We start from the raw sequence: 16,689 nt of genomic DNA, 5'->3' as shown, positions 1-16,689 counted from the left end.
ACTCATAACACTATGGGTACTTACAAGACGTTGTGCTATCTTAAATTTGATGATTTTGTCCACAATTAAAGTGTTGTCTATCCATGAAGTTTCTCAGTTAGTATATGAGATGTAGATGAAATTAGATTCTTTGTACTTATTGACCTTTGACTTAAAGGGTCAAAGTGGCACTAACATGACTCATCTACTAAATAGTATTGTAACTTTCATTTAATAGATCTGGTAGAATTCGGCAATGCAAAGTTAAAAAATCAACCGTTTTAGAGATTCTTTTTTCTCATGTTTGTAATATGTACATTATGTATATGTCAAGATAATTAGTAAAGGTGTTACGTTTTTATATTGTGTTTTAAATTGTATTGTAATTGTACCTATGTTTCTAAGCTCTGGAAAACAAATTTCATTATGTAATATTATGTGACAATAAATTGAATCTTGAATGGCATTGCAGTTACTATTATAGTCGAATTATTTTGAAATGATGCCTAAAAATTATGTGTTGACCTACGTCTAAACCATGGTCTAAACATGGAGGTATAAACCTCTGTTTTGTTTTGTTTCTTGTGAACAAATACAATTCTGGACACGATTAAATAATACAATAAGAAACTTGTTTCATTTTGTCTCAGGTCTTTATTCAGTGAGTGCTTATGATCAAGTGACAATATACATTCATACAATTAGCTAAGTTACTTAACTATGGGCGCGTTTATACAACACGCTATTACACGCATATTCTACACGCCTACGAGAAGTGTGTTGTATGGTGTTTATACAAGTCATTGGTTGAAGGCTACATTGGTTTACCACAGTATATTATTATTAATTAAAGAATGCCATTAAGTTGACTTAGTGGTGGTCTCTGATATACACCATGTGTGTGTAATCTAAACAACTTGAAGTAAAGTAATCATTACATCCCTTTTCTTTCACAGTTTGAATCTTTAACAATATATACTATTTAATTGATTAATGGATATAATTACCTTCACTTTAAATACCTTCATTGCCCATACAAAATTGATGAATTATTATTATTTACAACATGTTATATTCAGCTCTGAAAAACAATCATTATGTGCATTTTGGATTGACAAATAACGGTTTTTTATTTTTTATTTCTACAGTACTTTAACTACAGTATATTTTCTAGCAGGCTAATAATAATAATTGTTTGTATCTATTATAACCATACAACTTATATTACAGTTTATATATTATCTACAGTACTTAATTAAGTGTACCCATAATATTTTGGAAGTGATACAATTCTACCAGATTTTGTTCTGTATCTTGTATTGTCATTTGATGATGAAACTGTGTTGTTCATTGTTGTATTTGCTTGAGAATTTTCAGTTGTTTCAGTTGTCATATTACTTGATGTTGGTGTATAGTAATTGTTGTAATAGTCATCAATTTCGGTTTTGGTTGACTTGTTTGGCTTCAAATGTCTTCTGTTTCTTATGTATATTTGTCCATTTTCTGTCTTTACTTAAGATGTTTCATAACTTCTATTACAATACCTTTCTTCCATTTATTTTCAAAGTGGATTAGAATATTTTGACCTTCCTTTAGTGGTTTCAGATATTTTGTACCTTTGTTGTACCATGTTTGTTGTTTCGATTGTTGTCTTTTAATGTCATCCATGATGTTGGGATTTACTGTTTTAGGTGTTAATAGATTGTTTGTGGTAGGTAGCAATGTTTTTGTCCGACGGCTAAATAGTAATTGGTTTGGTGAATTACCGTTTTTCAGTGGGGTGTTTCTGTAGTCTAGTAATGCTAATTGAATGTCTTGTCCGTTATGCATCGCATTTTTAGTCGCGTGAAAGCGACTCTATAGTTCACTATGTCGGTCGGTCGGTCTGTCTGTCTGTCTGTCGGTCTGTCTGTCGGTCTGTCTGTCGGTCTGTCTGTCGGTCCGGTATCACTATGCGTTTTATCGCTTTCTGACCTTATCTTGATATCAGTTTAATCTAGCTAGGTCAATTTTTCACAGTATATTCCTTATGGCCAGGAATCAATGTGGTTATGTTTTCACGGTGCGCAATAAAAAATTACGCGGTCTACGCACGATTTAACGAAATCACGTTTGTATAATCATATCTTCACAACCATGAATCACAATTAAATAAAATTTGGTACTCATAAATTTCAGGGCAAAAATCATCATATGGCAATACAATTACGTGCGTAGCGCATGTAACGCATGCGTACGCGCGCTTAAAATTTTCAACATTTATTTTCGATGAAATAAGAGTACGTTTCAGGCAATTTTAAGCGTTTACAAAATTGCCATGAGTGCGCATATTTTTGCGCGCGCACTGCGCGTTAAATGTTATTGCGCACTCTTTTTGCCCGATTTCTGTTTTCTTGACTTACTTTTTAACTCGAAATTACGTTATACGAGCACATCAAAAGTGACAGGCTACGCACGTGTAAATTAAAAAAATATAATTGTTTTTAAACATTTCAACATTTTTAAACATGTTCAGTAATTTCGGTCAGTATAGTTCACTATGTCGGTCGGTCGGTCTGTCTGTCTGTCGGTCTGTCTGTCGGTCTGTCTGTCGGTCTGTCTGTCGGTCCGGTATCACTATGCATTGTAGCACGCGACTTAATGGCTGTTGGCCTTGTTTATTAATTGTTTAGCTATTCCAACAGATTTTTCTGCTTTACCATTACTCTAGGGGTATTTTGGAGATACTTTTGTGTGTGTGAACTTCCAGTTTTTACTGAAATCTTCAAATTGATAGCTTGCATAACATGGACCATTGTCCGATAACTACTTCGTCGGGTATACCATGTCGATTAAAATGACATTTAAGTTTATTTATTACAGTTTTGCTTGATGATGGATTTAAAATATCAATTTCGAAAAAACTTGAAAAGTAGTCTACTAGTATTAGGTATTCTTTATGTATAGCCATGGTATAACAGTACAATACATGTTAACAAGCAGACTACACGGAGTTATAAAACAATGTTTATACTGTAATAAATCTTTAACTAAGGAGAAATATTTCTCTATGAACTGTAACTCATTATGAGTCTATCTATATTATCATCTGTAATACTTAAATAAATATAAAAGTTAAAGAAAGTCTTAACACAATAATCCAAAACTAACATACCTACAGTGCAGTTGTGTGGCCAATAATACTCTGGCTGCCTGGTAAATGGTAAAACAATGCGGTAATGAAATGCATTAGTGATTTTGACCTCCAGTCAAACGCCGACCAATGAAAAGACACCACGGTGAATGGTACTGATGGTCAACAACTGATATTGACACCTTCGCCTTGTCCTGGTATAATTAAACTACTGACCAATCAGAAATCAACAATGGATTGTACTTATGCGGATTGCACTCGCCCGCATCATCAACTACCGTTTAATATAAAATGCAGCGAAGTAAAATGTTAAAAATGTATGCAAGTAACATATATCGACACTGCAGTGCAATGAAAGCTAAAATTTCGTATTGCAGGCGACTAGATTTGACTGCAATCATGGAGTAATATTCCAATCCAACATTCTGTAGGCTAGTAGATTTTGAAATAGGGATCTTTTGTTGAAAATTGGGCGCCGTAAAAACTGCACTAGGCTTAAACAGAAAGCCGATTTTTATTCTTTTTCATACATTGCAAGCAAACGGGATATTTATAAGGATGTGTGCAAATGTTTTTTTTTGTTCAGTGAAATTATCTGGGTTAACGAACAATACATTAAATGTAGAAATTAAACAATGCACACATAACATGCCACTGTTCATTTATCACATTTATAAACTCTTTTGGTTAAATAATATACATAATTTTTCCAAGAGGTAGGTAGAATAAACAGACAGCAGAATGGAGGGAAGAACTGAGGAACAAGTTCCTATTACACTTAAGTTAATAACTTTATCTAAAATTAAGTTTACAGTCTTTCTTCTGACAAAATAACTCATTACAGATTATAATTGGTGTATTGATATTAAATTCATAAGAGACTTGGAAAATAAAAGTTGGTTGATAATTTGCCTATTTATGTGTGTGTGCATTTTAAAATGAGTTTTCAGTTTACAGTTTCTTTCCGGTGTGTATTCTCAAATAGATTGAAAAAATACAGAAATATCGCAATGACTTTATATAATAACAATATATGATTGTAGAATCAAGATTTAATACGAATTGACAAATAAAGAACACTTTATTCAATCAAATAAAGACCCAATAAATAATAACAAATTAAATATTAGTTTAAAAAAATCTTAAAGAAAAGATCCACTAATGCAGGCCTACATTTGACACGAATATATATTTTTTTCGAGGCTATGATCCTGTAAAAAAAATGTAGGTCAGACTGAACATAACGATAATTATTTTTATTTCGTTATACCGAATTTCAAAATTAAATGTTGTCCGAGTGCGGTATCAGCTGTTCATCGGCTTCTGCAGACAGTCTTGTAGTTTTCCCGCCATATTCAATTTAACAAGTTCTATACCAATCACTGCCAATATTTTTGCTTGTTTCAGTGTCGGGTCCTGTGCGAGAGAAGAACCTGTAAAAAGAATTTAATTAATATTGACAAAAGTTATGAAATTACTCAATGTTGTGGTGCACTGCTAATAAACATCAAGATCATATACGACGACGTGTCGTGAAATGAGATGAATGGATTGTGACGAGGATGTGTAGGGGCGTGTGGTGGATGAAAGAAAGAAATAATTGAAAGAGACCACGATTATAGCACAAAGTCTCCATTATTACAGCATGGATAGGTAAACCTCTATAAAAATAGCATGGATAATAAATTAAGACTCTTCCATGTTGATTACTAGGGCTATACCCTTTTGAAAAACACAACGTACCCGCTGTCTTCTCAAACTCTACTGAGTGGATGGGAGCGTCAGTGCCAATGCCAAACATCGGATGAATGCTGGGTAACTCATAAGATACGTTTCCCATATCGGTTGATCCAAACGGTTTTTCGTCGGTTACGTTAGTTTGTGAGAATTCTCTTGCAAACTCTTCAAATAACTCAGTTAAACCAGCATTGTTAATCAGGTTCTTAAAGTGACCTACAAGAACCAACTCAAACTAAAATATAAAGGAAAAAAAAAGAAGAATAAAGATCGTATACACTCGTTAGCTTTGCGCCTCATTGTAGTCACGTGCCACTACAATGAATTCAAATGTTACTAAATGTTGATATCCATTCCATACTTTTACAGTATTCATCATGGCAGTAGCGAGAGGTTAAAAACAGACGAGTCAAAGATATTCAATTCAATTCAATTTCTTTATTGCTGCAAATGCCATCAAGGGCTAATATCCGCTTAAACATACTACATCATGCAAACATAATTATACATATTTACATTTAACATTTAAACACATTTTAGGCCTAATTAAATATTAATTAGTAATCTGAAATATGGCAATCTCTGCTGGTTGGGGTGGGTATAGTAAAAATAATTAATTAATATTTCAGAAGAGGCGAGCGCCTATTTTTCCTGGTGCGACGGCCCTATTATATTTATTATCATTTTTAAACAAAAAAACAATTGCCAATCTTTAGGTTTACTTCGTCGTCGAAAATGGATTGTCAAGTAATTTAAACCTATTTTGACATTTTGCCAGCTATCTTATTTTCAATTTCATATCATCTTTTTCATTTGGTTAAATTGATGTGGAAATATTAATTAACAATGGGCCTACCAGTTATAGAGTACAGTATAAATATATTATAGGTGTATATAATTATCAATCACTATTTTTTAATTTCAGAAGAACGTCTAATTGTTATTATTATTTTCTTAATTTTTTGTTTTCAGTAATCACAATAAAACCTCCGGATTTTACACCGGAGGAATCTACATCATACTGTACTACCATATACACAAAACAAAAGACAAAGAAATCAATTTATCAAAATAATTATATTTTATTTCAAGATACAAATGTGTAATTTACGTTGAATTTAACCTAACTTTGGATATTCCCCGAGAATAAGCCCATCTAAGAAATAATACCACCTTGAACTATTCATTCATAACTCCGATACGTACCGCAGTGGTAGAGTAGGCTTCTAGAGGAGACATACATACAACGGGATAATTTAGCGAGTTTTATGACCGCCGACGATTACAGTTGGTTCTTTTGGAACGGTGTATGCTGTCGTAAAACGTATCCGGTGCGCATTGAAATTGTAATAAACATTTATGATTAGTTTAGTTAATTAAAGAAACAACCAACAACTGACCAATCAAAAACAACATCCCGGTCTTCTCTCGACGAGCGCGCGATTTAATTATGCAGACGACCCAAACAGAATCCACCAAACACAATTCGAGATACAGCAACAAATTTTAACGAGTTATACCTCCAGGCCTAGTCATCCAGTAATAGTAGGCGAACTAGGGGGTGTCACGAAACCTAAGACCACGAAAGCTAAGACCCCCTAAGACCTAAGATCACGAAAGCTAAGACCCAAACCAAGACTGCAAATTATAAGATATACTACAGCTTAAAAACAATACTTGTTTATCCATACATAATTTTAAACATAGTAGGTTTCATTTATTACCATAAATATAATTAAATACTACCGCAAAACATAGATAATGTAATATAAGGATATACTTTTATATTTAAGAAATTGACCTTTGTATCGGAATTCAAATAGGTTCACAAACTTGACCCAGAAAGGCCAAAGGAGAGTTTGTCCAGATGTTTTAATGACCATTTAGTTTATAATAGAATCCCTAAAGAAAACACTTAGCTTAATTTTGTGACTTTCCCATCGTTAAACCAGGAGTGATCGACACTATTTAAGTACAGATTTGACAGTGTCATCCATCACAGAAATACCTTATTATACCGTTAATCACTCCCACTTAAACACCCCTGGATCAACTTAGGACCAATCGTTACCCTCACAGATGATGTAATGACATTATGCAAATGAACTGAGCCAATATACTCCCAAGTTTCAGAAGGGCCCAGACACACCTCACAGCCACTTCTTCAGAAGCAGACCTACACACTTCACACCTCACTGACAGCATCAATCATAGACCGTCCGTTCCTTATCTATACTTATAGTTGTATATTGTACTGAAGTATTATACTGAATAAACAATATATGTGTTACGACAGTCAAGCGAGTCAGAGTCCTTCATTAGTACCTCAACAACCCAAACGTTATATTACAATAAACTCACATTATTTTCGCCCGTTGAGTAAATGTATATTTTTTCTTTACAACAACTTGACTGGTAGTTTGTTGGTATTGGGAGTTAAAATACAAGGCAGGTGCGAAAGATAAATATTTGTAATCTTAGGTCTTGGGTCTTAGCTTTCGTGATCTTAGGTCTTAGGGGGTCTTAGCTTTCGTGGTCTTAGGTTTCGTGACACCCGCTAACTAGGCCTAGTAAGTCGATCTTTCTAACATTAAGTAGGTAGGAACTATAGTTAGCCTATTTTAGCAGGGTCCTAGACCTTCATACAATGGATTGAAAACAATAAAGTTATAAAGTTATAGGCTAGGCCGCGCCTAGCTAAGTAAAAATGGCAGGTGGTATTAATTATTTACACGCGCGGAATGGGACGACCATATAACATCATAGCAAATTGTATTGTAGGCAGCTAAAACTAAATATAATAATGGCGTGTTTGAGTCAACAAAGTAAATTGGAAATAAAATACAGCAATATTCTAGAGGAGAATAATATTCCTACCACAGGCTAGACTACTTAGCAATATTATTTAGTGAAAGAGGAAAGTAATTTAAACATTAAATAACAGTAAAATTCATGGTTGTGCAACTATTTTCACTCTTGGATTGTTTTCGTGTCTTTTCATTTCCTTCTACTTGATTTCTGTGCTTTATAAATATCTATTATTACAGTATATTAATTATTATAAGTTTATTTCAATTAAGTTAACTTTGTTCTTTCAAATGAAATTTTATAAAAAAAGAAAATTTAGCATAAATTAATGCACAAGCAAACACTGGACCAAATTTGATAATTCTCTAAAAAACATGCACTCTTGTATTTATTGAGGTCTAATTATATCTTTAAATTAAAAAACCGATGGAATTGCTTCTTGACTGGTGTCTATCATATCTCATGAAATGTTAAAATTCCTAAAGTTCTATTTATTGAGGTCTAATTGTATCTTCAAACTCTTTGCGAATGGTACTCAAAACTCCTTCGTTGCCAGAATGAATTATTTCCAGACCAGTCAATGCTAGTGCTTTGGCCTGTATAAGTGTTGGACCCTGGGCTGCTGCAGTTCCTGACAAAAAAAGTATAGATATATTATTTCTGTTTTATATTGTTCACATAATATATTATTGCTTAATATAATTTAAATACTAATAATATGCAATCTACGATAATTTAATTAATTGATATAACAAATTTATTAAATACATAACATCATTTGAATAAAAAGAACAAATCACATATCTACACATAATCATAACATCGTATACTCTATCTCTAACAATTTATTCAATCTTCTATCGACTAAAGCCGAAGTATAGTCGTTATCTCGGGACCGTTCTATGGCCACCACCAGGTAGGCTTACTTCATCAAAGCTTCTATGAATGGATGTACTGGTTGGGAGCAGAAAAACTAGTAGACCATACCCAGTACCGTTTTGTTTACGATCAATCGGGAAATTACCTCACGACGTAGATATATTATTTCTATTTTATATTGTTCACATAATATATTATTGCTTAATATAATTTAAATACTTTATACATAAAACACTACGTCTTTAACACCTTCTATGGTCCTGCTCAGTATTTTGTTTTCACGACGCTCCACACGGCTGTACGGCAAACATTTTACTGGATATGCACTAATGTCGTACATGCAATATGACGCAAACCTCAACTGGAGTCGGAGTCAAACCGGGGGAGGTGTGAAAGACCCCCTATTGTCCAATAACACTGATTTTAAATAAACAAAAAAAAATGTCATTCGTTTAATAAAAACATAACTTACCACTTGCTTCGGTAAACTTAGTAGAGTGGTTTGGGGCATTGGTGACAATGTCAAACTTTGGGTGAATTCCAGGAAGTACGTAAGTGACATTTCCCATATCCGTTGATCCATGTGTAAAATTAGATTCTCCAAAATGAACACCTAAATTGCTTGCATACTTCTCATAAAGCGATATCAAAGCAGAGTTCGTCAAAAGATTTTTATAATGTATTTGCTGTTTTATTTCAACCTACGGTACACGGATAAAATAAAATGGCTTGTTTTAGAAAAAAATATCAAAAATTTGCACTGTCAAAAAACAATCGGCTTTAATTGATAAACCATGAATGTATGAATAGGTTTTTGTGGCTAATAATATTTTGAGAAAAAAACAATCACTAATTACCAGAAAAAAATGCACATTCATGATTCAAGTTAATAACTTTTATTAAATACACATAAATACTGAAATTATTGTATTTAAATATTTTTAATTATAATTTGTTTCCTTAGACAATAAATCTGTTATAAAGGCATGTTCACTTGATTTTATTTAAAGAGAAGTCTAAATTAAAGTGGGAAAACTGTCTACACTGCATCTTAACCTAATTATAACAAACCCACATTATTCATGTTACAAATAAACAAAATCCCATAATTATTTTAAATCCACATTTAAAATATTTTAAATTTAAATAATTTGTCATATTTAGTAATCTTTACAAATATTAATTAAAAAATTACAATTTTAATTAAAAAATTACAATTTAAACTAATACATATTAAATTTCAATTGTATTGTATTCAATACTGTAGTACCAGTAATCATCTTTCACATAATTATTTTAAAAGTAACATATTTTACTACAATAAGTAAAAAAAAATGTCAATAGTTCTATTGACAATTTACATTTAAGATTTATTTTAATGATTTAAGAAAAATAAGTATTAATACAATTATCTATTTAGTATAACTGTAGTAAATTACTGCAGTGCTTATTAATATTATTGACAGTTTTATAGTCAACCAATTATACTGAAGCAAATGTAGCTATTACTGCAGAAATAACTGACAAAATATTGAAAAACAGATCAGTTCTCTTCAGCTTTCTCTTTGTTTGGTTGTTTTGGTTTTACAGTGTCTTGGAACTCCTTGCGAATATTTTGAAGCATTCCCTCGTTGATAGGATAAGCCAATTCCAGGGCAGTCAATGCGAATGCTTTGGCCTGGATCAATGTAGGCACCTGAGCTGCTTCTGACCCTGGACAAAAAAATCAAACAAGCAAATTAATTTAAAATGCAACAACATGTTGTTTTTATAATAAGAACTATATTTAGCTTTATAAATAAGTAAACATTTACTTAAAATTTAGGAAAACACCTATTTGTCACAAGCTTTTTGTAGCTACATGACTCCTAATGAAAACAACAAACAAGCACATACCTGATTTAATAAAGTAAGTGGTAGGTGCATCTGCATTGATATCATCACATGCCACATATAAATTCTCAGTGTAACATTTGTGAGGTCACCCAATCCATGTGCGTGTTGATATTTTAAGTTTACTACATGCAAAGTCACATTTTTCAAACTGTATACCCGTATCAATAACATGCTTCTTTTCTAGTGCAGCGATGCTAATGTAGTGTTTTTTCATTTTGTGATAATATAACAATAATAAAAAATTTTATGATGATGTTTAAAAAAGGTGTAGTTGTCAATTTTCACCCTAATTGAACGAAGTGAAAATATATCTTTTTTCCCCCCAGTTTTATAGTTTAAAAAGCATTAGGCAATGAAATACAATGTTGTATGATCAATCACTTGCTGTATGCATTGCACTTTCACATAATGATTGCATTTTTTAGAGCAAAATGATCTTTTATATCAAAGAATAAGAACCACAAATGAACCCATTAGTCTGATATTTAGTGTTTTACCTTAGAAGAAGAAAACAGATATGAGATCAGAACCTTTGATATGAAGACTACAGGACAAGACAAAACCCCACTATACTCTGCTCCAACTAAATTAACATTTATATCAATACCAACGGTATTCATACCACATATTTGATTAAACGCTTCTGTTCCATACAGAGTATCATCGTCAATGGCGTATGAAACAAAAAGGCTTATGATATTCAAAGACAGTTCTCCAATATCTACCGAATCCATCATAACTTCTGCATTTTTACTCAGATTGTTGGAGCCATTAGCACCCCCATTAGTCTCAGGTTTGTTTTCCTTATTCTCAGACTTTGCGTCCTTTGTTTCATCCGGTTTTAAAATCTGGAGTTGCTTTTCATAGACATTGGAAAGGTGTGTGTTATGACTTAGCGATATACATAGGGGGTTGAACAAAAACATAGCCTGGAAAATAAATGTTTGCAGAGGTGTAATTTTCAAATTCAAAAGTTGGAATGATGTTGACACACACACTGCTAGCTTAAAATGACACCCTGGTGTTAGTAAAATGTAAAAAAAAAATATTTATATATGACATTAATTATTCCTGCAGAAAAAAATTATTCTTAGAAAATCAATAGTATTACCTGGCAACCAGTAGACTTGGCAGCTCCCTCAATACATGCTACTGCTTTCTCTTTTAGCAGTGCTAAATTCTCTTCATCTGGCGCCCTCAAGTAGTACGATAGCTCCGCCTTATCAGGAATGATATTTGCCTGAAGTCCTCCATTAGTTATAATACCTAAAAATGTTTATATATATTATATTTACCTAATTTTTTATGAATAAATTATAACAAATTTCTCATTTTATTATAGTAGATTAAAAGTCAGTGTATGCTATTCAGAGCTACAGGACAAGTTTTGATAGACAGAAAATCATCAAGAACTCCTGACTATGAGAATTATATCCTTATTTACCATGGATTCTCCAATCTGGTTTCATCTGCTGGCGTAGATTTGATAAATTGCTATAGCATGCTACGGCAGCATCTAATGCATTGACACCTTCCCATGGTGCTGCAGCTGCATGTGCTGATTTACCATGGTAACTAATCTTTAATCTGAAATTTAACATTTTAATTAAATTTATACTGTAAAAAAAACATGCTGTAGTAAAGTAATTTGATGATGAAGGCATATCATTTTTATCATGTTGAAATACTTTAAAAGATATTTACCAGGTATAATATTTATTTATAATACATGTGAAAACCAGACTTCCTTAAGACAGGCTTCTATAAAATCTTAAGGGAGCTTTTGGTTGTAATGATGCTGTGGGCTTGAGTTTTGGGACATAATATACAGGCAACTATCTCAAAACTCAATATAAGCTGACAAAACTTATTTCAAAATAACAAATTCTATTCTCCCTTAAACTTAAATATAATAGTTTGTTCAGGATTCTTACTCTAGCATGGACAGTGCTTTTGGTCTTGAGACATTGTGGGCGTATGGATGGGCCATCATTGCAACGTCTAAGCCATCAAATGCACCACGTTCAATCATCTGGCATTTTCCTCCACCCCCTTCTTCTGCTGGTGTACCAAGCACAACAATCTAAGAAAAATGAAAGTTCAACCTATCTGAAGACTTTGACAGAAAAAGATATGAATCTATGCTTTTTAAAAACAAATGATTATGACAGAAGTTAATACTGTACTGTACAACTGTTTCAACTCGCACAAGTTGTAAACTTTTTGGAGGTTTAAACTAAACTTGTTTACTTTCCACGACATTGAATTGTATTAGTAAATGATGTTTATATTATTTTTTTAGGTTAAATATACATTAGTGTGTATGCAAAAGGGTTTAAAGTACAAGCAAGATAATTAGTGGCCTAAAAAATGTATTACCGTAGTGTATGCATTATATTATAATAAATATAATCTTAAATTGGTTGTTTTTTATGATTAGACTGTGTTGTATAAAATCCTGGTCTTGGTTCATTCATAAATTATAATACTTGTAATCACATGTCCTTTGTACTAATTCTACCAGCAACAATATTTGCATATATATTCTTTAATTCATAAATTAAAGAGGTCACATTTTTTATCATAAATAAATTTACTATTACTTACAAGCTCCAGTGTATTAATAAATTAATCATTTTGGGTAAATTGTTTTAAAAATATGTTTCTAAGAGCCTCTTTTAAATATATACATGGAGTGTATGGTTGTTGAATTCAGAGATCTGTAAAACTAGGCAACATCAAATTGATATGAGCAGGGCAGTGACTCTACAAAATGGCCACTGTATTGTATAGTTGTATCACACCACGAGCACAGAAGGACTACGATTCTCTCAACTGAGTAGTTAAAGCAAGGATAAAAACAAAATGACTATAAAACTGCTCAAAATTGTGTTTACCTTTGCTTTAAGATCTTTAACTAAGTTCATCTCAAGAGCAGCTTTAATACCAATAGCAGTAGCAACTCCACATTCTGCAATCAAATTATGTCCGCAAGCATGTCCTATCCCTGGAAGGGCGTCATATTCACATATGACTCCTATGGTAACGCCCCCATCTGTACCCCATGTAGCTCGGAAGGCAGTGTCCAAGATGTATTTACGCTCAACTTCGAAGCCTTGTTTTTCCAAAAAGTTTGTAAGGATCTTGTGGGCATGGTGTTCTTCATACGCTAGTTCTGGGTTCGACCAAATCTCCTGACTGATGGTGTTCAAGTCAGCTGCAGAGTCGTCAATAGCGCTCTTAGCTTTGTCACGCATTTTATTGAACTCTTCCATACTTGCGGCTCTTTTTATCATTTGCCTGTTGGAGAAAAAATGTGAAAACATTAACGACAATGTTAAATCTAATGTTGCTTTTCAAAGAAATTACCGTATGCATACTGTAAATGATTATTAATATTTTTTTTATTTAACAATAACATTCTACACAGAGATATGCTTCAGAAGGCCAGGTATGTTTCAAAGTGCCTTAAAAGCCCATATTGTAGTGGTTTCCCAATTTATAGATCAATTAAAACATTTAAACTAGGTACTTCAGAAAATCCCAAGTGATATATTTTTAACAATGTTAATAATATTTTAAAAGGAAACCAAATTGGTGTTTTCTACTTCTAATAGATTGTAGGCATTTACCTATGACCTTGTTCTTCTGGCAAATCATTATACGTTACTTTATCATTTTCCATTTCAGGATTTGTGTTCTGCTTAGCAAGAATTGCAAGAAAGTTACGACAAACAGCAGCTCTGTGTCCGTTACTTTTGGCATGTTGAACTAAGTGGTCTCTACTAAAATGTTTAGAACCTTTCAAGAATTCCGATGTTGACGCATCCATTGGATAGCATTGACAGAGTTTACAGGTCATGACACCAGAACCACAGTCAAAGTCTAACCAAACAAATTCACTCTTCCATGTAGAAACATTACAGAACTCTTCTGTCTTAGTTTCTTCTTGCGGCTGCCATGACGTGGTCTCCAAAGCAGCTGCATGTGACCTTTGATGGGAAAGATTACTCTGGTGGCTGCTAGACTCAAGAAGTTTACGTTTCTCATTATATCTTCGACACATGGGTGTGTATGGTTTACAGTTTATTTCAGTTTGAGGAAGTGGAAAGTCCGCTGATATTTGATTTGGAGCTTGTGGAATATGTAATGCTGGTTCTGAATATGTCTGACACTGCAATAATGAATGTGAAGTAGTGGGACTGTATGATAGAAAATTAAGAGAAGTCTGATTGCGAGATAAAATTTCTGATGAGTGATTGCTTGATGACAACTTCAAAGGAGTACAACTGTTTGATGAAGAATGATTTATTGGTAATGGTGAGTGAAAATTATAATCTCCTAAAGATTCATCGAAAAACTGTTTTGCTACACAAAGAATATGCGATGCACTTTCCGAATGCAGTTGGAGTAAACGCTTTTGTACTATCTTTGTACCTTTAAATAATTTAGAATTGATGTCAGCATCATGAGGATGCAATCTACATATTCTACAGTACACGTCACTAGTTGACCTAGAACCTGTATATGCCACCCAAGGAAACAGTGAGGTCCAATCATTCTGGAATAAAACCTGGTCGAAACCATCTTCTGGAATAAAAGAGTTTTCATGTAAACCAATTACTTCAGTATAAGTTGGTTGGTTTGATATACTTGGTAAATCGTTTATGATTTCATTTGTAGCATTCTCTGTTGTCTTTCTGACAAATCTTCTGGATTGATTATCAACATATTCTTCTGTTGGATCTGTATTCATAGATTCATGAGCATTCTTTCTACAAAGACATGCACGGTGTGCGACACTGATGTTATGCGATTCAATTCCCCCTCTACGAAAGCTACTTGTACCGGAAAAAAATTTAGAAGATTGATCTGCAATCTCTGGAAAAAGTCTACAAATCTTGCAGTACATGACGCCGTTATGGCGATCAGGATCTCCTAAATAATCAAGCCATGGGAACTCTAGCTGCCACGTCGACTGAAAACGACGAATTCTGTTTCTTTCATAATCAACCAATCGGGGCTTTTTCGGTGGTGTGAAACTATGACTTGTGTCTGGAAGCGATGTTGGTAGTGTTTGCTTTTGTATTTCCATTGGAGGCGATTCTCTTTTCAAATTATTGTCACTTATATTATTAGATTTTTTATCACATTGTATAGTTACATTGCTTACTGCTGGTTTGTCACATGACACCATTGATCCATTCACAAGCCCATCTATCAATCCCGCAATTTTCTTTCTGCGATTTTTTCTTCTTTCATTTCTTTGTAATCTTATTCTTGCCGATCGTTCTTGATTCATTTTTAAAAGATTCTCAATCGCTGTACCTTGGTCGACAGTTTCCATCAGCTTCATTGCAATACATTTCTTATGACCTTTACTAATGTTATGAGCATCAATTGCACCAAGTCTAAAAGTGCTTGTTCCATTTAAAAAATTGGAGTTTTGATCGGCATGCTTTCTGTACTCTCGACAAATTGTGCAAATCATAACGCCATTTATAAGGTCATAATCCCCAATGTAATCGATCCAGGGATACTTCAGCTTCCATTTCATTTGGAATCTTCTAACTCTTTTGACATTACTAGTACTGCTCAAAAATTGTTTCAGAGTTCCCTGTTCCTCCTGCTCTTCCATGCCCTTACTGCTCAAGACCGGTGGCAGTGACTTGTGTTCTTCTTTGACTTGCATATCATCACTACTCAAAACCTGTGAATTTTGTTCCGTCTCCAACACATCGCCACTGCTCAAGACATGTTTTTGTGATGTCTGCTCTACATCCTCTTGCATGGCAGTGGTGTTAAGACTATATAGATCATGATCGTGTGGATTCTTCAATATGTCAACAGATTCCAAACACACCTGCCTACGGATATTTTCTTCATCATTGTCTTTTTCTTCGATTTTTATAAAGACAAAATTTTTGTCAGACTCAAAGTCTATTTCTTCCTCATTACATTTTTCTGAAGCCATAATATTGTACTTCTTTTTTTTGTGTATATCAGTAGGCCTACTGATCGTATTAAATATGAAAATATGATACAGTTAATAATAAAGTTAGATAAGTATTATCATATCTGATAGATAGTTGCAGAAAACTCAAATATTAAAATTACAATTAATTGTTCGATTGTAAGTAGCCATATTAACAAGGTTGTAAACCTCTCCTGATAATTGACACAGTACTGACCAAAATATTAGCTTTCCGTTTGTCAGGAAAGTTGGGCTATCAACCAGGCAGGGCAGCCTAGCTAGG

At 33.2% G+C, this 16,689-nt stretch overlaps 1 protein-coding gene across 4 annotated transcripts; it reads right to left on the bottom strand.

The window, feature by feature from the left end:
* Positions 1-4,174: 4,174 nt before the first annotated feature.
* Positions 4,175-16,683, bottom strand: LOC140052813 (uncharacterized). 4 transcript variants are annotated; one of them, XM_072098450.1, is made up of 7 exons: positions 14,065-16,679; positions 13,330-13,732; positions 12,367-12,515; positions 11,877-12,019; positions 11,544-11,698; positions 4,856-5,084; positions 4,175-4,545 (listed from the first exon to the last, which is right to left on the bottom strand). In XM_072098450.1, the coding sequence occupies exons 1-7, from the start codon at positions 16,404-16,406 to the stop codon at positions 4,418-4,420; spliced, it is 3,549 nt and encodes a 1,182-aa protein (XP_071954551.1). In that variant the 5' UTR covers positions 16,407-16,679; the 3' UTR covers positions 4,175-4,417. The 4 variants fall into 4 exon arrangements, 3 of the variants coding, with proteins under 3 accessions (XP_071954551.1, XP_071954550.1, XP_071954549.1); XM_072098449.1 differs by lacking the exons at positions 4,175-4,545; positions 4,856-5,084 and adding exons at positions 5,889-8,288; positions 9,009-9,237 and having other exon boundaries at positions 14,065-16,683; XM_072098448.1 differs by lacking the exons at positions 4,175-4,545; positions 4,856-5,084 and adding exons at positions 9,496-10,249; positions 11,055-11,361 and having other exon boundaries at positions 14,065-16,683.
* Between the last annotated feature and the right edge of the window lie 6 nt (positions 16,684-16,689).

The sequence above is a fragment of the Antedon mediterranea genome, chromosome 1 (assembly GCF_964355755.1).
Source record: "Antedon mediterranea chromosome 1, ecAntMedi1.1, whole genome shotgun sequence".
Lineage (NCBI taxonomy): Eukaryota > Metazoa > Echinodermata > Crinoidea > Comatulida > Antedonidae > Antedon > Antedon mediterranea.
Note: the sequence above shows the minus strand (reverse complement) of the source record. Positions and strands in the feature narration are given on the sequence as shown.